Here is a 22638-nt window from a genome sequence, read left to right as displayed (position 1 = left end):
CGGGCAGCCTCAAACGGTCCAGGGGTTGCTCAGAACACAGACCCGCTCTGGAGAACGCTGTGCCTACTGCCCAATGTCTTCCACTTAAATAAATAGATAGATAAATAAATAATGTTGCAATTTCATGACATCAATAACTAAAAAGCAGCTTACTGTTACATGTTTTAGTCTCGTGTCAAGGTTAAAAACTGCTGGTACTAAGTTATTGTGTTTTTGATTCTCTTGCACACTGGTTATTTATAAAAATCAGATCACGCTCCTGAGGAGTTGCCCGGAGATCGGGCCCTGCCTATTTACTTCTCAGGCCCTCTCTTAGACTCTCCCTGCCGGCTCCCCATTTAAAAAAAACACCATCTGTGATGGCACAATCCTAACGTCACAGATTTGTAAATGCTTTGTCTTGAGGCAAGTATGTTTGTTTCTTAAGATCTTATAAATCCTCCCTGAATGCTGGGCTGTCTGTACCTTACCTAGCCAAAAAGAAAGAAAAGGTAAAATAAAAAACAAAACAAAATTCGAGCAAAACAAAATCAAATTTAATGGTCTTAAATGCAAAAGTAAAAACAAACGAAAAACACAAAAAAGCAAAAGAAAATTAACAGAACAACCCAAAATGTCAAGGCAGTTATGAAGAGAACTTTGAAGGTTAATCTTTAAAACTACAAATCAAAGGGTTTTTTTTCTTTTTTTTTCTTTTTTCTTTTTTTTTTTGTTAATAGGTAACTGGCAGGAAGTAAGTACTTTTCTGCTGAGTGTTCATAGGAAAGCAAAGTTTCAAAACAAAATCCGACTAAAATAGAAAAAAGCCTAGCGCTCACGAGAAGGGATGCGAGAAATACAATGCTCAAATGTTTCTGTGTCATTAAAAAATAGAGCTATTTTACGCACTGGGGCCATGTTCAATGCTCTTGAAAACTGGAGAGATGATTGTGAACAACAGTATCTGATGTGTGGAGGCACCATGCATGCAATGTGTGGACAGGAATCGGGATGTCAGAGGAGCAACACGTCTTCAGGCGTGCCTGGAGCTGAGATCTGACTCTGGAATATACTGGAGTTTCCCTGAAACTCTTTGGTCCGTTCCCATTGGCGCCTGGGCTTAGGAAACCCACTCGTGTCCTCGGCAGAGCCTGGCCCGGCCTGGTGTGTGGCCCCCCTCCCCGCTTGCGGCCCACGGCAGACGGGCCCGCTGCCACTGCCGGGGCCAATCGGCGGAGTGAGCAGGAGGTGGCAATGGGACCTGCTTGGGAAAGCAATTTCCTGTCAACCAAAGCAGAAATCGCTTAAAATGTTGAAGCGGTTGAGAAACGCACACAAGGCATCTGTCTAACATCTTTAGTTTAAAAACTAAAACTAAAAGGTCATTTCTTTTTGTTTGTTTGTTTCTATCCAGTTTGTGGCGACATCGAATGAAACGCGTGTTAGACAGTCTCAGAAGTTAAAGCATGCTTCAGTTTCACCACCATCCCGAAGGACTGGTTAGTCAATGCAGTCTACTTAGATTTCTGTTTAATATATATTTTAAAGGAAATAACTTAAGAAACTTAAAATTGGTCTAACATTGTGGGATTTCAAACATTTGAACATGTCGGTTGCATCCCAGAGTATAAAAACCTTTTCACTTCTCATTTAGACTAAGACAAACACTTGTGAAAATTGGCGCAAAATGAGTTGTACACTAACAAAAAAGTTTCAACTTCTTCACTCTTAATTATCTATTCCGTACAAAAAAAAGCATGAGCGAGTTATTTGTGGGACTTGTTGGTTTTGAAGGAAACCTGTAAGATTTTGTCCCCCAGGCGGTAGCCGTTCAGACTTGCTATGGCCATCGCGGCTTCTTCATAGTTTGTCATGGTCACAAAACCAAAGCCTTTGCACTTGTTGGTGTTGAAGTCGCGAATCACTTTCACATTGGTAACTGCACCAAAGGGGCCAAACATCTGCCAGAGGATTCCCTCATCGGCATCTTGACCAAGGTTGTAGATGAAGATGCACCAGCCCGAAGAAGCGTTGCCTGGGACATTGACACCAGAAAGCCCACTCATGTGATCTACACCCATAGGGGAGAACCTAGCAAACAGAGAGCACAGCATTCAGGTCAAGGTAAGTGCGGGCCAGCGAGCTGCACGCAGCCCACGTGAGGCGCTCGGGCTGACACACCCCACTCAGTCAAAATCAGGACTTTTCAACTGAGAGGAACTCAATATGGGGGCAGAGGGAGGGCATGGGCTCCCTGCTCTGTAGGGAGTCGACTCTGAGGAGAGACGTTTGCTGCCTGCAGGGGGTCAGACCTCAGAGCTACGGCCTCTAGTGGCCTCTGACCAGCCACTCCCTCCACCCGTCCCACCTTGGTGGGGTGGTCCTGTTTAGTCACACCCGTACTTCCCACATTTTAAGTGATGGAAGCTTCTCCACATCCTCCGAGGTGCTGTTACACCCCCAGCTCTCCCTGGAGGAAACCGTTCCTCATCCTGTGTCTGTGTCTGTATGTGTGTTTGCGGGGGTATGGTGGGGGTGGGGGTGGGGAGAGGGCTGAATTTTTTTCTTTTCTTTCTCTGAATTTCATACCCCATCCCCACCCACATCAGCACCCTCACTCTCCGAGGGTTCACGTCCGAGCGGTGCCTACATATAGCACACTCTCGTGAAGGGCCACTGCCGGCAGGGCACAGCTCCGGACACCCTTCCGCTGCTGGCTCTTAACAGCCCAGAAGGGCCAGGGCTGTGAACTGTATGTCCACCGAGCTTTACCAAAACTGTGGAGCCCCTTTCTAAAGCACCACTTTTCATCACATCAGAAATAAGCCTTCTGCAAGTCGTGGGCAACAGGATTAAGGGAGACGACAAGATTGGTACTGAAGCCACGTGGCCCTTGAGATGTTTCACAAGCTCAAAAGTAACTGTTGGAGGATCAATTTAAGAATATCTGAGCACGATACAGCATCTCTGAAGCCACACAATGCAACTGGCGAAGTATTACCTGCTCCAAAATAAAATCAGGTTCGAGTTGTGGGTCTGATCCAGGGGTGAGTGGGGGTGCCTTCAAGTGTCACTAAACAGATTCACGCACTCAGCACACATGGGAGAAGAGTGGCCAGCCCTCGAGGTGCAGACCACTGACACAACGGTGATCGCTGATGCAGGTACAGAAGAATCAAGGCACACTGTGGGCCATGGTTTTGAATTTGCGAGAATAATTTTAAACAGCCCGTACCAAATGTCTGAATTGGTTAGATGACTCAGGAGGCTTGTTAGTGGTGAGACCACAGTATCACTGAAATGGGGGTGGGAAAAGGCACCCAAGTATCTGTATGAGCTGCTTCTCAGTGAGAAATGGAAAGACATTCTGACTTTTAGAAGGACCTCCTTTTCTCCAAGTTTTGTAGGACACGGCGGACCCGTTATCACAGTTAACTACATCTTGAGATAGATGTTATACTGAAAATAATCGGAGGTAATAGTTTACTGTCTTTTATTGACATGATTCTCATTCATTCTTGTGAGTTTTCTCCTGCTAGTTGGAGCTGATCTGTTTCATCTCAACTGTCATGAAACCCACCCCCATTCTTTCCTCTGATGGTACAAGAGGAGAACTGACTCTTCCTTGACTTGGGGACTTTTCCCAACGTGATAAGAACGGACTGCAAACCCTCTCCTCTTCTGGGTCTTCTTTCTTCTCCTTCTTATCTTAGTTGGCCTTCTGGTGGCGAACCTTCCCGCCCGCCCCTTCCTTCCGTCCATCTCTGGAGGTCACGGTCCCTCTCCTGCCTGGCCCCTTCTGCACCTCCCATTTCTCCTTTCTCTTCTCCTCCAAGCTTCCTGGTTTTCCAGAGTTCCTGGGTAACTCACTGAACTTGGCTATCTATACATCCCACCCGATCACCAGTGAGGCCGACCGTGCTGACGTTCAAAACTGGATTTAGCTCACTTCTGTCCAAAGACGCTTCCCCTGCTTTGCCTTTAAACCAGAAGAGCCAACGAAGGAAGGCCAGCTTTGGAACCTGAGCTGAGTTGAGAACACTGGATTACTGGACTGTGAAAATAAGACCTTGAAAAACAGCATCTGTGGAAATGAGCGGGGTGTTACCCAACCTCACTGCTTAAAACAAAGACGGGCACCCTGAAAAGTCGCAGAGAGAAATCCTTAACATACCTGAGATTAGCCCTCATGCCACTTCTCAAAACTGGGAGAAGTGGGATATCAGCTGTTCGTGAGGCAGTAACACACCTGATTTCAGAGTCCAAGTTACTGACTCTGCTTGGCTCTGTTCTGGCATGGCCAGATCCTGGCGACTAGAATCATTTTATATGGAAAGACTAAGGAAGGTGGGAAAACAGTTCACCTCTAGGATGCGGCTTTTAAACAGAAGGCATATAACAATATTTCGACACCAAATGACTCCACAAGGTAGGTGTATGAGAAAGGTTTGCCTTAGGGCTGCTGATCAAATGTCTAAAACCTGTTTAAAACTCTGGAAGAACGGCTCTTGCCTAAGCACCCCTAAAGCTGCATCTTTTCTCTCCCAGATACGGGATGATCTTTTAAACTCATAGGTCTACTCACATATCACTAGAAACTGTGGGCTGCAGCGCTATGCACTCACTCTCCTAGGAGCTGGCTGGAGCTGCACTACCTTTTTCATTCTAGTTAAAGACAACACTTGGATGGAAATAAACAGCTTCCATACAGATACCTTTCTGATGCAGGTGGGGGACATGGAGACATGAAATGGCCGTGAGCGCGACTTTCTGATGTGATCAGCCCAGAGGTTTCCACTGCACCTAGTCACCCAACCAGCAGGGCTCCGCGCAGCCAGAAGGGGCCCGAGTGGCCGTGGTGGGAAGAGCGCGTCCTCCTGACCCACCTGAATCTCTGCGCCTGGTGATGAACGGGGCCTCCGAACCGCCTAGCTGGCGAGTGGTACAGCTGGGAGAGCAGCGCCACGTTTTTGTTCTGGTTGGGATTGGCTGCAAACTTCACTGTAATGGGCTCGGAGGAACCTGGGGGTTTATGACCATTGAAACTGGTAATTGCCTCTTCTGCTTCCGACCGTTTGTCAAACCGGATAAACGCAACCCCTCTGGACAAACCTTTTTAACAAACCAACAAAAATGGAGTTAGGGGAAAAACTGCAAGGATTTTTAAAACTGAAAAGCAAAAGTCAAGTCAGTCAGGCTACTGTGGTTCAAAACTGGATGCTTGGTTAATGAGATAAACAAAAATTAAACCTAAATATGGAAACATGAACAAATTAAAAAAAACAAACAACAACTAATAAAAGATTAAGGTTTCAGACTTTCTTCTGAGTTGAAGCAACGACTCCACAGCCTCAGTGCCAAAAGATACTTTGGTGAAAGGAGTCTCAAATAAGACACCCCAGACCTCTTTCTTAAAAGAAGCCACATTAGAAGAGATTATGTCCTCCATCACCATTGCAATGCCAGGTGCCCACCGCAGTGTGGGTGCACGGTGTGCTGAGGGGTAGGGGGGTGACAAGGAATTGTCCCTGGGCTCCGGGAGCTCCCTCCCATGGCCTTCCCGGCCATCTGGCCACATTCCCCAGCTGGGCCTTTGCAGCATGTCGCCTCCTGGGCCGGCCTGACTGAATCCCTGTTTGCTCGGTGCCTGGCTCAGCCTCCTGCATCCCTCAAGGGCGTAGAATCCTAGTAACCAAGCTGAACCCTGATGACTCTTTCCTGCCACCAACACCTCACTCACCTCTTGGATACTCCACTGTAAGGTCACTGGACCTCCTGTGGGCCGCAAATTGCCCTCAGAATCAAGTGAGGCCACGCATTCTTTTCCCAGAAAACTGCCGACAATGGTGCTGACACACCCACCCACAGACTCCCCAGCAGCTGAAGAGTCCCCGTCTTGCGCCCGTTCACCGCCACCTCAAGCTGCCTTGGGAGAACACCTTCTCTTGCCACGTGGACTGAGCCACCAAAGGCAAGTCCTGGGCCTGCTGTAACCCCACCCTCGACAGAGCAAGGACATGGCCCGGGGCCAGGCTACCTGAGTCCCAGGCCCAACTGCTGAAGGCAGGGTCAGCGTAGGCTGGCACAAGTGTGGGACCTGAACAAACCAGATGGGAGGGGCTCAGTCACCCTCTAGCCCCTTGAAGAACTCGAGGAATGGAGTGGGGCTGAGGTGAGGGAATGTGGAGCCGCGGAAGAGAACTGGCTCCTTCTCCTGGGGAGAAGAAACAGGGGTCAAGAGTGAAGGTCGAAGTGTACTGGTGATGGCCAGGGCCAGCCTGGGGGTGACGGGCCTGGGCTGGAGGCACCGTGTGCCCTGGTAGGGGAGGCTGAGGCAGACAGCCGTAAGACACAATTTCTCCTCTAGACAAAGGCCTTTAGCATGTGGTGAGTGACGACCATCAGAGCAGAAGAGCCCAGGGCCTTGGGCCACCGGCTAAGTGAGCGTGAGGAACGTCCCCCAGTCAGCTCCCACATCCCGGCACCTTTCCTCGCCATCTCCCGCAGGGTCCCACCCATCGTCCCCACGATGGGCAACAAGGTGTGGGTATCCCCAGCTGGCCCCAAGGCCGCGGAGGGGCCTGGGAGATTCGGGCACACCAGGCTGGTGCGGAGATGACAAGCGTCACTGCAAGGCGCGGTCGTCCCCTTGGGGCCTAGAATCCCAAGCTCTGTCCTGACTTGGATGCAACACCGTGGGCCCCCTGTGAACAAGCAGACAGTAGTCAGGGGCCCTCGGGCAGGGGCTCTTTCTTTACAACAGGAACGTCCTGTGGATGCCCTCCGCCAAGTCCTAAAGCACACACCCCAACTCTCCAACTGGGAAACTCTCCCTTCTTGGGCGCCCCCAGCACAGCGGCTCCTCATGGCCTCAGGGCTGCCCCTGCATTGGTTCCATCACTATTTAAGTATAAATTTAAAATTGACACAGCCAGAGATGCTCACTGAATTAGTGAGATCAGACCCAGCAATTCACACGTGTGCCAGGAAAATTCTAGAGCCTGAGCCCACTTTAAAATTTCGGTTCAGAAGGAACACCTGAAAACATGTACTTGGCATACACTGTTTTTATTTACTCTTAAACGGCACGAACGACAGCTTAGACAGATGGGAACCCGAACGAAATCTAACTGCAGGCAAATCCCACTGGAAGCTGTGGTTGGCTGGCTGCTACAGAAAGCTGTCTGCAGGATACGGTTCCACTCTATTTATAAAGACCTTGCAATCAAGCAGACAGTGTGTACGCGCAAGTGTGGTTTCCCTGTTTGGTTTTGCAAAATGACTATCAAATGAAAACTGCCCGAGTGAAATGAAGAAAACCTGAGAAAGAGAGAGAATGTTACTTAAACTGAGGGAATATAAACTCACTCAATGATTGGATGAATGTACACTTTTTGAAAATGACTGGATTTTTTTTTCCTATAGCGTTTTTAGGATTAAGAGCAGAGACCAATAAATGGTACGATCTCCAGATGAGTCAACTATGAAGTTCACAATTAAAATGTATAAAGAAGCAAAGACATTCTCTGAAAAAGTTCTGTCAGCTCAGGAGATTAAGGTTTTTTAAGAGAGCTTCTGTTTCTTTAAAAAGCACGTCATACGAAGGAAACTTGACACACAAACTTGCTTGCCCCGCTATTCTCTGCCCCAGCCGCCAGGGCTCCATGGGGTCCCAGCAGAGGAGCCCTGCATGGTGGCCTCCTCCAGAGCAGAGGGAAGGAAGGGGAGCCCACAGTCCCGGGGGCTCACCTTTCTACTCTCCAATTCGACACGCAGCCTAGGGGAGGGCTGTGGAGAGGGAGGAGCCCCGGGGGCTCCCTCGCGGTTTCCATCCCCCCGCCCTCTCGCAAAGCTCCTGAACACAGACAGAGGTGTGGGGTAGGGACCCTGTCCCCTCGCCTAAGTGGCAGAAGCTGGTGGGGAGGCCTGAGGGCACAACCCTGAGGTGCCCCCAAACTCTAGGAGACACCAGCTTTGCAGAGGGAAAGGAGGCAAAGTCCCAGCAAAGGGGTGAGGGAACTGTCTGCAGGAGAGACGTCCCTCAGGATGATGCAGACAAAAGCTATGTGGCAGGGGGTGCGTTCTCGAGGTGGGTGGACTCCAACTTGAGAGCTGGGGCCCTGCTCAGCGGTGCTGGGCTGGACAGAGACGAGCCGAGGCACAGCAGTCCGTACAGGATCAGGAAAAGCAGGGCCACGGAGGCAGAATACGGGCCAGCACCGTCATCCCTGCCAGGTCTCCAGGTGGCCCACTCAGGCACTTCTGTGCAGGTGGGGCTGGGGATAAATACATGTGCTGACCAGCCGACGGGATCACTCTCTCAACTGGCATTTGAAGATAAGTAAGGGGAACTTTAGGGACCACGGGAAGCTCTTCTGGCACAGAACAGGGGTTTACACCAAGTACACGGCATCTTTACCTCACGCCCATCCCCCGGCCTAGAGCCGAGGGGCAGAAAGAAGGAGGCCGGGTGGGTGGAGTCTATGTCCCTCCAGCAGAGCCTGCGGTCCAGAAGCCCCTTCTCCTCCTCAGGCCCCTGGGAGACTCGAGCTGTCCACTCGTCTCCAGGCCGGGCCCCAGCCCAGGACTGCAGCCTGGGCAGCAGGTAGGGCCAGCCCATGCCAAAACGAGCTTCCACAGCTGGGACAGGACAAGGGAGTGCAGGTGACAAGACTGTGGGCCCCAGAGCACACAGCTTAGGGGGGATGTGGGAAAACACGCATGCACCTCCACCCCCATCTGTCATGGGCCAGGATACCCTGCCCACCTGCTCTCTGTGTGGCCCTGCAGCCTCCCGGGGGAGGTCACCTCAGAGCCACGACTGCTCTGGCCCGACCACCCAGTGTGTGTCTGACTACCTCAGCCAAGGGGGTGGTGAGCACGCTCTGTGCTGGAAGAACATAAAAACCAACCGCAGACAATTCCACTGGCTTCGCTGAGCTCCCTGAGCAGTAATCTTTTTTGCTAGTTGGTCAGTAAATTCCCACTCCTGCTGAGAACAGAGATGAAGGGACCTAAAGCAGGGCGGCCTGAGTTCGCTGCTCCCCAGATGGAGCCACACACAGGGCTGGGCGGGGCCGGCCCGACCCCAGTGGGGCAGGTGGCCGCAGTGAGGGGCTGCTTCCGGGGTACGCAGGGCTCAGCTTGGCGGTGCCTTATGCAAAGCCCATCGCCCAAGCTGCTCGTGTCCTGAACTGAGATGACCCGAGAGTGGCTGGCAAAGTGGCCAGGACTGCCTGAGAGAGGAAGTCACTGCCTTTGAGCTCTGAGCTTTGAATGTGCTACCCGAGGTGGGAGCGGCATCCAAGTCATGAAGACTGAAGAAGAGCTCCTCAGAAACAGTCACCCTTGGAGCTCTGGGGTAATGAAAGGTGGGGACTCTGGACCTCAGCTAAAGACTGTCTCACGCAGCACACCACTGCCTGCAGGAAGAACGGCAACATTCGTAGTCCAGGCTAGGACGTGTGGGTGCCTGCAGAAAGTGCCAGAATCTCTTGGTGTTTTCACCATAACAGGCTTTTATGTCAGGGCTGCTTTTATGCCACTTAACCTCCCCAGCCTCATTAAACAAAAGCCAACGTCTTCTCATTTTGATTCTGTCCTCATTGGTGGAATAACTAATGACAGCGATCTGTCTTCCCTAGGAGACCCAGCCCCTGCCTGGAGGAAAACCTCGCCGTATCCTGGGCCACCCGCCGTACCTGTGGTCTGATCCACGAGGACCCGGGAGTTGATGATCCGCCCGAACCGAGAGAACATGTCCTCCACATCCTTCTGGGTCATGTTCCTCGGAAGCCCGCTGATGTACAAGTTGGCATCTTTGATGACCTCTGAGCTCGGGCGAGCGTACGACACCTTGAAAACAAAACCGCTCACTGGCATTAGGGCAGATGTGTGGCCAAAGCATCGAGGGAGGGTGTTAAACTTTCAGGTGAGAAAAAGCCAACCCTATGGAAGGCGGTCAGCTGCAGCAGCCCGTGCTGGCAGCTCCCCATGGGCCAGGCAAGGGCCCTCACACACCCTGATGACAAGACATTATCCTTGTTTCACAGTCGAGAGCCTGAGGGTCCATGGCTGTTCGGGGGCAGGGCAGGGAGCCAACCCCGGCTGGCTGTGCTCCTACCGTGGCCTCAGGCCTCTCTGGACAATGAGCAGGGCTGGAAAGGGGACCTGGTCCTGCCTGTGAGGAGCCCAGGGGACAGCGGGCTGGGTGCTCTGGGACTGTGACACCCACCTGACAACAGGCAAGCTTGCCATGGGAGCCCAGTGGGGCCCGAGTGCTGGGGGGTACACACATATTATATGACCCCATGCTTTTTAGGCTTATGTTCTGCAAAGCTGAAGAAAGGCTAAAAGGAGCTTGTGCAGTGGTTTAGATAAAAGGGTGCGTGCGTGTGGGGCTGGTAGCAAGGAGAGGGTCTCTGGTGCTCTCCCAGGTTGGGGCGACAGCTGGGTGGACCCTGCCAGCCAAGGGGGCAGCACAAGGGCAAGACGACAGGTGTGTTCTCACCACAACACTCAGGCCTGCCAGGAAGGGCAAGGGTGTAACTCTACATGCTAAGACCACACACTCACATACACACACCCACCCCTTCATTCATGTGCTCGTTGACTCGCAAACATTTGAGGTGCACCTGGGACATTCCAGAAAAGGAGAAGACAGACGCCACCTTTGCCTGCAAAGCAGAATGCAGTCTAGCGGGAGAGACGGCAGATGGAAGGAGAAACAGCGTGGCGTGGTCAGAGCCCAACTCCACCCGAAGAGGAGCTGGGCTCATGGAGGTGTCAGAGGAGAGCGGAATAGAAGTGATGCTGATCGGAAGGATGCCCCAGGGCACCGGGTCCCGTCAGGGGCTGGTGGCCTCCACAGAGCAGTACTGTACAAGCTGACATTCCCTGAAAGCTTCCCTGCACTGCAGCCAGGCCTAAGGCACTCTGGGGACACTTTGGGGCCACCCGATGGTTTGTTCACGACCTGGGGCAGAGGCAGCACTGTCCCCAAGAGGCCACCTTGGCCCCTGGGGCCTCCCCAGGGCCTCCCAGGTGGGCGTGGTCATGCTCCTTGACTACCAGGAAGGACGTTGGCCCCACTTCTGGGCCTCCACTTTCCGGATCTACGTCAACCAGCCCCACAGAACACCCCACTCAGACTCCTGCCAGAGGGGGTCACTCCAACCGTCTGCTGTCCAATTTTATCAAATGCCCCAACGAGGGGCGTCCGATTTCAGGCAGGACAGCTGAAGGAGGGAGGCAGGCCTGCCGGGACTCAGGCTAGTCTGTGCTTTCCCAGGATCAGGCTGGGCCAGTAGGGAGCTGCCTCCCAGGACCATCCTGTCTCGTCCCTTGCAGATCTGTCCAGAACAGGTTGCATTTGGGGTCTGCCCTTGGCTTTTGGTGAAGGTCACTGTGGGAAAGAACATTCCCAGATTAGCACCGTGGGAGTGGTGTAGAGGCTGGCACTGACTGTAGTTACAATTGTCCCCTGATAAAGCCCCAGAGAGGCAATGCTTTCAAAGCCAACTGCGCTTCAATTCCTTTCAGCACAGGTGTCTCCAAGGACGTTGATGGCCACTGCAGCTTTCCTTTGCTCTTCAGCCACTGTCAAGCTCAGAGTCAAATCAGAATCCAAGAAGACTGCACTAGAGAACCCTCTCACGGCAGGTGTGTGATGACGCAGCAGGTGTGCCTGGCCCCGCTCTGAGACACTAGGCCCAGAACCCTCTTTTCTAAGCTCCTGGCACCACCTGCTCCTTTGCCTCAATCTGGTCTACTGCCCTATTCTTTTTTTTTTTTTCTCAGTACGTGGGCCTCTCACTGCTGTGGCCTCTCCCATTGCGGAGCACAGGCTCCGGACGCGCAGGCTCAGCCGCCATGGCCCACGGGCCTAGCCGCTCCGCGGCATGTGAGATCCTCCCGGACCGGGGCAAGAACTCGTGTCCCCTGCGTCGGCAGGCGGACTCTCAACCACTGCGCCACCAGGGAAGCCCTACTGTCCTATTCTTAGGAAACATTCCTGTGAGAGGTTTTTGAAGAACAAGGAATTTTTGAATTACGTTCCCCCACAAATTCACATGTTGGAGTCCTAACCCTCAGTACCTCAAAATGTGACCTCATTTGAAACAGGATCATTATAGATGCGATTAGTGAAGATGAGGCCAAAGCGGAATAAGATGGCCCCAAATCAATGACTGAGGTCCTTATAAAAAGGGGAAGTTTGGACACAGACATGCACTCAGGGAGAACCCCGTGTGAAGATGAAGGCAGAGACTGGGGTGATGCTTCTATAAGCCGAGGATTGCCCAAGATTCAGTGACCACCAGGTGCCAGAAGAGGGGCACGAAACAGATCCCCCTTCACAGCCCACAGCCCTCCGAAGGCACGCAACCTGCCAACACCTGGATCTTGGACTTCCAGCCCTCAGAACTAGGTGTGAGGAACTGGAAGATGCAAAGGCTCAACAGGATGATCTCATTCCAGTGGCTTCGGGTCGAGGGACACAACTCTGGTGACTCTGGCAGGCATGTGTCTCAGGAATGAGGGCTGACTCGCCAGTCTGCAGGTGAGGGGCAGTGGGCACAGTGCTGAGAGGCTGCTGCAGGAAGCCGGGTCAGGGTCCTGCGTGGGGCGGGGGTAGGAGGCATATTCTACAGGAGGGCTCGGCAGGGACCGATGGTCGGGAAAACCCAAGGTTGGTCCAGGGGTAGGCAGAGCCTGAAGACAGACACTTGGGGTGGGGAGGAGGTGGGGCTCCGGGCTGAGAGAAGGAGGGCGTGGTTAGCAGTGGCAGGTTGAGAGGAGCGTGAAGGTTGGGGAAGCCACCCTGAGGCCTGGAGGACTCGCTGACTTGTCCCAGGAAGCCGCCACACAGCCCTTGAACTGGGAATGATGCTGATGACGGTCTGCCCAAGGCCCTCCCAGCTGGTGCTGCATGGCTCCCTCACTCTCCTCAAGTCATCATGAACCACCCCCCCAGGACACGGCACCCCTGGGACGCCTACCTCTGCCACACCTGGCTTTCATTGTTTTGTTTATCGTTTGTGCGCACGCACGCGCACACACACACACAGGCCCAGCCCCACAAGGGTATGGAATTTGTTTTGTTCACCGCGTGGCATATAGTAGGCACTCATAAACATTTGCCAAATGAATGCTCAATGACTGGTGGGAGAAGGATTACACCAGTGATGGAACAGGAATGGAAGCCTGGGCAGGAGGCGGGAGGGACGATGCTGCTGCTGCCGCTGCCACCACCACAGCAACAACCGGGCGCGAGCAGGAGGGCAGGGCAGGCCCAACACCCGCTCAGCATGAGGTCGGGAGCTGCAAGAGGACGGGAGCACCTTGGCCAGTAGAAGAGACCGGTGGGGAGGCCTTCGGAGGAGGCTGCTGTGAGCCAACATACGAGGGACACCGGGGGCCAGGGAGAGGGATGTCCCAGCCTAAGTCCTTCACGGAGACCCTCCCGTTGCTGGTGGGGCTGAGAAGGACATGAGCCAGAGGCACAAGGCCTGGGACGGTCACCACCCGACACATCTGACACGCAACGCCTCTCTTCTGAGCAGACAGGAGGCCCCCCAGATGCCCTGGAAAAGCGGCAGGCCTCTAAGGCGCAACTGTGCTAATGGTGCGGTGACGGTGATGTGACGTAAGGGTTGGGGGGGGGGGTCTCTCACCCAGGCCAGGGCTCAGCACAGACCTCTGTGCAGCCAGGAATGAACGAGATGGTGATTGCAGCTCCTTACCTTAATGGTTTTTGACTGGAGCCGCAGGCCATTCAGCGTGTTTATCGCTCTCTCTGCATCCTTTGCAGTCACGTAGTTCACAAAGCCGTAGCCCAAGCTGTGTCCTGTGTGGGAGAACACAGGGACATGGGTGAGCCACTGAGAGCCAGTGAGTGAGCGAGACAGAGAGATGGGGAGGATGAACAGGACTATGTCCGGCTGGGCTCAAAAGGACAAGAGCAGAGAGAAGACCGAGAGAGAACGCTAAGAGCCAAGGCCTCTGGGAAGGTGGGAGTTAGAGATCAATGGTTACAATCTATATTGATGGTTTATTTGTTACACTCCCTTGGCCAACCTGTACATTTTCTGCAAGGAACAAATTTACAAAATGTTACTTTTTAAAAAAAAGTTTATTTAAAGAGAAACACTGTGTTACTAAGAGCATCCTAGGGAACCCATCACCAAAGCAGTGACAAGGAGCCGTCCCACTGGTGCCGGCCGCTCTGTGTGGCTCCGCGGGGGACTGCGTTGGGGGGGTGAGGAGGAGGACAGTCACAGCAGCACACAGGACAGGCTGGTGGGGAGAACCTGACTACGATCAGCTGTCAGTGTCCAGGCTGTTTTCCGCGACTTCCACGCCCAGAGTGGGAAGGCCTGCTGGGCTCTGGCGCCACCCAGTGTCGGTTGCCCTCACTTTCCCAAACCTGCCGCCCAGCTCGGGGAGGAGGAAGGAAGCACCGGGAGAAGCCGGGGGCCCCACCTCCACAGCCCTGGCCAGGTATCCAGAGCCCCCCTGGAAGCAGCTCCCTCGGCAACAGCCTCATTAGCCGAAGCCTGGGGGAGTTGTAAGGCAGGTGCAAACCTGAGTTCTTCCCAAAGAAATCCAGGGTTACAAGCAGGGTGTCACCACTCCCTCTTGGGGAACTGTTCAGAAGTGGCAGGAGTGACCACCAACTGGATACACAGGAGGGACACGGCACAGGAGAGGGGCTGTGGGTCCCCGGGAGGGTTGGAGTGTTCTACTCTCTGTGGTGGGCAGCTGTGTGCGCCAAGAGGGAAGGCGGGTGAGGAATGAAGGGGAGGCCCTGGTTTCGTCCACTGGATGAGGCCGGTGACTAAAGCGTTAACACACAGTGCTGAGTGCCCACCTCCCCCCTTTCCTTCCCTATAAACCAACTGCTCTCAATTCTAGCTGCTTGTTAGAATCACCAGGGCGGCTGCTAAAAACTATCACTGCCCAGGCCAAGTCCCGACCAATGACATCAGAATGGGGGTGAGCGAGGCAGGAGTGGGGACAGTTTCGGTTGTTTGTAAAGCTCCCCAATGATTCCAACTCAGAGCCCAGGTTGAGAACTGTCGTTGGAAGTGCACGACAGGAGCAGGGCTCCCCGTGGTTATGCGGAAGAGCCCCCACTTAACGGGCTGTGATCAGAGCAGGTGCCTGGGGGAAGGCCCTCACTTCCCAAGTTACTGTTTCTCTAATAGGGGCCACAAGCTACGCGGGGTAACGATGCAGCCCCCCCAGGGCCCTCCTCAGCCCAGGACCCAGGACGTCGGACAGGCGTCGGGATCCACACTTCCAAGCCCCTTATAGATGATCCTGCCCCGTAGAGGCAGCGGGCCTGCTGCAGTCAGTGCCTTGAAAGCAGGTCAGCTGCTGCCCCCTCCCACTTTAGGGGCGATGGAAGACCAGCCCTGAATGAGGGGGGTCTGAGGTCTGGTGGGGGAGCAGGGGGGTGGTGCTCAGGCACAAGCCCGGTCAGTGCGTGGATCCTGTACAGGCTGCTGGGGCTTGAGGAGGGCGAGGCCTGCCAGGGTCAGGAGTGGGGGCAACCAGAGCCCAGGATGGGAGATATGGTGGAGGGCGGAGGGGCGGGAGATGAGGGAAAGAAGGACGGGGACGGAGGATGAATAAACCCTGGGCCTGATCTAGAGATGTATGAGGCCAGCGCCCCCCCAGCTCTCACTTCCCTGCACCGTAGGAAGGGCACTGCTTCTCAGCTCTGGTTCTGACTATGCCCGGCACCGGCATTGCCCTCCCTCCAGAAAGGTTCAAACACCCCAGACTGGCCGATTCAGTGGGTCTGACTGGAGCCTGAGAGGCATTTCTCCCAGTCCCCAGGTGCTGCGGCTGGTCAAGGGCTGGCACCCGGGAGCCGCTGCCCTGGAGAAAGCAAGGCTGTCTCCACAAGGGGTGCTCTGCTGGGTGACCCCTGGGCCAGTGCTCTTGCATTACCAAACATCTTTCTCTCTCTTTAGACAAGGGTTAAGACTAAGAGACGATTCCATGGCATTTCGCCTCGCTTTCGTGGACCAGAGCAGCCAGATGTAATGTTTTAATCCCTTAGTGTTCCTCACACTGACCTGGGGTGCACAGCTGAGGAAGGTGAGTGCCCCGTGGACGAGGCCCTCCTCTGCAACGTGAGTCCTTTCTCTAAAGGTCCACGGGGCTCAAGGGAAGACATCACTGATGGAGGGAGACTGGGTCTTGGGGGGGGATGAGTGAATTAGTTAGGCAATAAATAAGAAGTAGCAAATGTCCCCAAAGGAAAGAAGATGGGCAAAGGACAAGAGTCCTTTTACAAAAGAGGAGTACAAACAGCCAGAAGAGATGAACTTTACTAGAAATGCAAACTGCCACCACGATCAGATGTCATTTTTCACTTAAGAGGTGAGAAACCCTGCCTGGCCTAGGGGATGGCAGGGCCGAGCAGAGGGTGAACCGCAGACCCCTGGAGGGCCAGCTGGCAATAAGGGTCAAGAGCTTTTAGAAACTACACTCTCTCCCCTCTGCGGTTCATTTCTAGGAAGACTTCCTACAGAAATAACCAGTCAGCAAAGATTTGTGCCAGGATATTTATCTCAGCCGGGCTTGTAACTATGGAAAAACAGTTACAACCTGTTGTGAACTCAGAACCTGCATGCAACAGAATACCACGCAACCCCTGTGACCGTGAGACAGCTATGTTCAGTGACAGGGAAAAATGTTCACAGGTACAGGAAGAAAAGTTCCCCACACAGCTTGGGAGGTGCGAGCCCATTTTTGTAAAAGCACATGACTGCTCACAACCATAAATATGTAAAGAAAACAGTCTGGACAGACATGAACCAAAAAGCTAACAGTTGTGGGATTATGGGTAACTTAAACTTTTCTTCCTGTTTGTCTCATGTTAAATTTTTTTCTAAAGGGAACAGAGGTGATTTACATTAAGAAAAAAAGTGGTCAGCTGGGTAGGTGTGGAAGGGCATCCCTGCAGCGGGAAGAGTACTGGAGAAATCACAAGAGTGTGACAGCAGGGTGTGTCTGGGAAATGACAAGCAGCTCAGTCTAGCCCAACAGGAGGGTGAATGGGGGGGGTGCATGGCTGGGGAAGAGGGGGACAGGGTCTCAAGGAGACTTGGGAGTTGCAGGCCAGGGTATGGGCTTTATCCTGACCAGAGGTGCAAAGCAATGAGACAGAAGCTGAGCATGTAGGCTGGAGTCTGGGGACCAAGTGGCCAGCGTGACGTAATGCAGCAAGGTAGAGCCTGGCTCATGGTCCCACGTGGGCCATATGTCATCTGAGGAGGGGCTAGACACCAGGACAGAGAGCAGGGCAGGGCTGCACAGTAAGGCCAGGTAGTGACTGTGGATGCAACAGGCATCAACAAATGCACGTCTCCCACAGGGGGGCCTGGCTGGCCAGAAACACTCTGAATCTCGAGGCCAGCACGTCAAACATTCTCAGCATCCCAGCCACCACCGTGTCCCTGCTTCCTCCTATCACTGGTGCTTGGCCCATGGTCGGCACTCAATAAATATTTGCTGAATGAATGAATGTCTATGTTGATCTGCATTCTCCCCCAATCCCTAGATCTACTCATTCATTCACTCAACAAACACTGACTCTGGCTACATCTGGGAATACAATAGGGTCCTTGCCTCCAAGAACCATAAGGACCTACTGGACCAGAAAGTTCCAACCCCAGTGCAGTGTGGAAACCCACGTTGCAGGTCTGCCTGATTGCTATGGGGACCCAAAGAGCATCTCACGCCGAGTAGATCAGGCCAGGAAAGACATCCTAAAGCAAACGGGGCCCAGGAAGTGAAGGCTTTAAAAGCAGCTGAGTGACAGGGTACATCTGGTATGTTAAAGAGAGATTCCTTTGCCGCAGTTGGGAGAATGGGCTGGAGGGAGCATGGCTGGCCAGTTAAGAGCCTAAAGCAACAGGGCAGGCAGAAGACGACGTGGCCTGGTCTAAGATGGTAGCAGAGGTGATGGAGGAAAAAGGATGGAAGCATCCAGAAGGACCAGTGTCAGGGACACACGTCAAAGGTCATGCTTAGACTTCTGACTGGAGCCACTGAGTGGACGGTGGAGCCATCTGCTAAGATGGGGACCCTGGGAAATAAGCAGTCGGCTTGTGGGAGAGTCAAGGTCAGTTTGGGAAACACTGAGAGGCTGAAGGGCCTAGAAAGTTCTCTCGGGAGAACTTTCTGGTTGAAAGAGAGGTGGCCAAATTGAATGTCCAGCTAAGCTGTGGGTGTGCATCCGCTGACCCGAGGGTTGGCTTAGAAAGAAGAGGAGGCATGGGAATAAGCCGAGGACTGCCTAGGTCAGCGCCTGGGAAGGAGCCGCAAGAGAGACAGAGGGAGGGAGGCCTCAGAGGTAGGAGAAAGCCAGGTTCACGGACCCGAGGGAAGAGGAAGCTTCCAAAAGGAAGAGACAGAGGAGACGGCTCTCTGATTGGGAGGAGAGGGAGGACATCAGCTGGAGCAGCTCCTCAGTCGGGGGCGATTTGCTCCCCAGGGACATGGCAACATCTGGGAACATTTTTTCGTTTTCACAACTCAGAAGGTGCCCCTGGCATATCTACTGGGTGGAGGCCAGGGATGCCGCTCAACAGCCTGCAATGTACAGGACGGCCCTCCCACAAGAGTTATCTAGTTCCAAACGTCAACAGTGCTCAAGCGGAGAAACCGTGAGCTAGAGGGAGTCCAGGCATCTCTTAAACAGCGCAGAGGCTGGAGCGTGTTTGAATGCTGGCAGGTGATCCTGGAAAGACCCACCAGCAAAGTGGGTACTTGCATAACTTGAGGTTCCTGGGATGCCGAGAAGGGAAGGGATCTAGCGCAGAAGTGAGCCAGCTGTTATTTTCATTGTGAAGTAGGAAGCGGCCATCATGTGAGAGGAAAGGGGCCTCAGGGGAGAAAATGCGCTGAAGTGGCTGCTGTGGCACAGGGATGCCCATGTTGTGAACTCGGTTGGGGGTTTCATCAGACGGGGTGCCTGTCTGCTGGGGTGCGAGACTCTCTCTGGGGTGGGCACCTGAGACAGGCCAGGAGAAAGCAGTCAGACATAACCAAGCCCGGGGTTTCACCAGAGCGGTGTAATAAAGGACAAAAGGGAATGAGATGTGAGGCCACGGCCCCGGGAACAGCCTCTAATTAGTTTTCACACACCGGTGGCAGGAGGAGAAAAGTGAATGCAGTAAGTTTTCCATAAAGTCAAGTTCATTCAGTTTAAAGAACTGCTAGCAAGATGCAGAGCTGAAATGCCAACCCAGGCCCACCGACTCCACAACTCCCAGTGCATTACACTCAACTTTGCCCAGAGAGCAGAAAAGGACTATTTCTGTACTGAAATAATTTCCAAATTACGCTTTTGCTGCTTTCGCTGGTTCTCAAAACCAGTTCTCTCCGGACTGATCTTGCCAAATCTAGGTGTTCCTATTAACATAGCTCACATTCCTTTGAAAACCACAACAAGCCAAGAGACAAAGAAGTCAGGAATATCAACAGGACTGAAAATTCCCTTCCACCAGAACATAAAAGGAAAGACTCAGTAGCAGCGCGGGAGAATTTCAAACCCCTCTGAACAAGGACTCTCTTATTCAGGATGGTCTCCTGGAACTGGAGAGAGAGTGTGGCTTCTACAACATTCCAACACTTCAATTTTGTGTATTATCTAAAGATCCTATTTTGAAGACATTTATTACATTGCAGACTCTCAGAACTGGAAGGGTCCTTAAAGGACTTTTGCGTTCAAAGTCCCGTTCTGATGAACCAACTCCCTGTACAGTAGTCAGCCAGCCTCTACAGGAGTCATCTCGGGTACAGGCACCTTCACGTTACTGGCAAAGGCTGAAAGTCGATGAAGCAGGATGATGAGTACATGGGGTTCAATAATATTACTCTATTTTAATGTAAATTGCAATACAATAAAATATTAGGTTTCTATAATAAACGGCTTTTGACTTTGAAATTATTTTTCAGTGTAGGGAATCCTGGTCCCACAAGCCAGAGTGGCAGCCAGAGCCCTCCTGAGAGGACCGGCCATTCCTCAGCCCAGTTATGCAGAGAGGAGGAAGAAGAGGAGGAGGGGGGAAGAGGGGAAGAGAGAGAGGAGGAGGCTCCCTAAAACGTTCCTCCCTGGGGAGGAAAGAAAGGAAGAAGTGCTTCGGAGCACCTGGTCTCCCCATGTTTTTCTCCAGAGCCCCTGAAACCACGCTCTCAGAACAGAGGCCTCTCTGTAGGGAGGGCCTTACCAGGCACCGGGCCTTGTGCAATCTCTTAGGCAGCTGGCAGCATCAGGATGTAGGCGCCACCATCCCCACTTCATGGATGGGGACACTGAGACAGGGTGGGACTCTGAGCCAGCCTGCCAACCCCACAGCCTGCCCATGACCCGCTGCCCTGCTCCAGCCCCCCTGAGAGTGCAATCTCAGTTTCAGACGTTAAGTTGATAGCACAACAGCAGACAGTCAGGGTGGCCCAAACCTAACGAAGGACAGCCCACAGGGGACTCAGTGTTCTGCTGCGGGCCTGACCTTGTATGTGAGCCTGGGAAGAGAGGGTGGACCTGCCTGGGCCTGCCCCGAGCAGGGCGCTGGCCAGAGTCCCTTCCACACGTGGCACCATGCCCCTTCCAGCTCTCAGACTGTCCCTGTTCTCCTGTCTTCTCATTTTCCCTCCCCTCCCACCGTCGTGTTTTGTATATACTCTCCATCTTATGATGGATTTTTCTCTTTGGGGAACCTACGTCCAATCTTACACTTGGGTGGGGGCAAAACAGAGTTGAGATAAAAATGAAACTTCACAGCTATCATTTCAAGGCTATGGCTCTTCCTGGCTGAGGAGCACTGCAGGGCAAAGAAGACAGTGCTTAGCAGGACGGCCACACGTACCCCCTTTACAAAAACGGCTCTTGTTTCTTTACCTGCTACTTTATCCCGAATAAGTTTTGCAGATTCAACTTCACCAATACTGCTGAACAAACTTCGTAACTCATCCTGGGTCATGTTCTGAGGGAGGTAGTTGACAATCAAATTTGTTCTCCCAATATCATCCCTGCAGTCTTCAGCCATGTGGTCTTCATAACCATTAGACATTGTATTTTTTTTTAAATCTGCAGGGGGCAAAAAAAAAAGGGAAGTAAATTCCAAATGTTCATAATGCAGGATATTAAGGCAACGCTCGCGACTGTGTTGCATTTAGACATTTTTCTTTTCAACACTAGAAGTTCAACTTATGTCCACACAAAAACCTGCATGTGGATGTTTATAGCAGCTTTATTCATAACTGCCCCCAAACTGGAAGCAGCCAAGATGCCCTTCAGTAGGTGAATGGAGAAACACAGGCCAGTTGTCTGGTACATGCACACAATGGAGTGTTATTCAGTGCCAAAAGGAAAGGAGCTAGGAAGCCACAAAGGCATGGGGGAACCTTACATGCACACTGCTGAGTGAAAGAAGAGCTTGAAAGGCTACACACTAGAGGGTCTCAGTTATACGACATTGTGGAAAAGGCAAAACTAGAGAGACAGCAAAAAGATTAGTAGTTGCCAGGAGTTGCGGGGAGGGAGGGTGAATAGGCAGAGCACAGGGGGTTTTACAGGGCAGTGACACTATTCTCTATGAGGGTGTAATGGTGGATACACGTCATTATACATTTGTCCAACCCCACAGAACATAACATGAAGAGTAGACTCTAAGGCAAACCCTGGGCTTTAGCTAGCATGTAATAACAACGGCTCATCAATTACAACAAAATACCACACGAAGGCAAGATTTAATAATAGGGGAAACTTTGTGTTGGAGGAGGGGTTTATGGAAACTCACTCTGGACTTCCTTCGCAATCTTTCTGTAAACCTAAAACTGCTCTAAAAATAATGTCTACCGAAACAAAAACAAAACAAGCCCAAGTCCAACCATTTCCACTTACCAAGAGGGCTTTAAAGAAACAAACCTACAAACAATTCCAGCACCACAATTCAAGCCTCTGGGAAAAGTGGGTTGTCTTGAGAACGTTCCAAAGATCTCTGATTGCTTTCTCTCATCTCCACATGCACTACTGATGCAGCTGTACATGGAGGAGCCTGCGAGGTGCACCTGAGCACCCCACCCAGACATGCTGTCTGTACTCTAGCAGGCAGGCAATGGTCCTCTGTGCCCCTTTATTCCCAAGACAGAGCAACTGAGCCAAGAAAGAGGTTAAGATGTCTCTTCCTGTTATAGGAGCTTGGTCTCCAAAGCTGGCAGGCTCTGGAATACCTTTAGCCACCTGCACAAATCTTTACTTTCAGTGACAAATACCAGAGCACAGTGATGGCTTCGGACTAGAGTCAGCTCAAGACCACTCTTCTGGAAGCACCACTCACTCTAGGTTTTGCTCACAGGCACTGCTTTGCGGCTGCCTCGTCCAAGATGTCCTGTGTCTCTGCCTCTAAAGAAATAGGCACCCTGTGGGGCTGAAATGTCATCACTGAGAAAAAGGCCCTGCTGCCCATCAGTCGGGGTAGGTTACAGGGGAGCAGCCCACTCCTTTCTCCAGATTCCTACTGCCTAGTTCTGATTTTATGCTTCAAAACCCAGTGCCCAGGGCTTCCCGGGTGGCGCAGTGGTTGAGAATCCACCTGTCAATGCAGGCGACACAGGTTCAAGCCCTGGTCCGGGAAG

General features: G+C 52.6%; 1 protein-coding gene and 1 long non-coding RNA gene across 2 annotated transcripts; one reads left to right on the top strand and one right to left on the bottom strand.

Annotated features, from left to right (window-relative positions):
• Positions 1–1686: 1686 nt before the first annotated feature.
• On the bottom strand, positions 1687–21081 carry ELAVL1 (ELAV like RNA binding protein 1). Its single transcript, XM_060145329.1, has 5 exons — positions 20900–21081; positions 13722–13825; positions 9681–9834; positions 4866–5091; positions 1687–2070 (listed from the first exon to the last, which is right to left on the bottom strand). The coding sequence occupies exons 1-5, from the start codon at positions 21069–21071 to the stop codon at positions 1746–1748; spliced, it is 981 nt and encodes a 326-aa protein (XP_060001312.1). The 5' UTR covers positions 21072–21081; the 3' UTR covers positions 1687–1745.
• LOC132517681 (uncharacterized) lies at positions 7601–14067 on the top strand. The gene is made up of 3 exons (XR_009539797.1): positions 7601–10761; positions 11526–11640; positions 11779–14067. It is a non-coding gene; the product is annotated as an uncharacterized LOC132517681 (long non-coding RNA).
• Positions 21082–22638: the final 1557 nt, after the last annotated feature.

The sequence above is a fragment of the Lagenorhynchus albirostris genome, chromosome 3 (genome assembly GCF_949774975.1).
Source record: "Lagenorhynchus albirostris chromosome 3, mLagAlb1.1, whole genome shotgun sequence".
In the NCBI taxonomy this organism is placed as follows: Eukaryota; Metazoa; Chordata; class Mammalia; order Artiodactyla; family Delphinidae; genus Lagenorhynchus; species Lagenorhynchus albirostris.
Note: the sequence above shows the minus strand (reverse complement) of the source record. Positions and strands in the feature narration are given on the sequence as shown.

Coding starts and splice junctions, on each gene's coding strand:
- ELAVL1 (XM_060145329.1), bottom strand. CDS start 21,071: ATGTCTAATGGTTATGAAGACCACATGGCTGAAGACTGCAGGGATGAT. Junction 13,826..20,899: donor TATTCGGGATAAAGTAGCAG/GTAAAGAAACAA, acceptor TCTCCCACACAG/GACACAGCTTGGGCTACGGC. Junction 2,071..4,865: donor CACCAGGCGCAGAGATTCAG/GTGGGTCAGGAG, acceptor TCTGTTTGCTAG/GTTCTCCCCTATGGGTGTAG.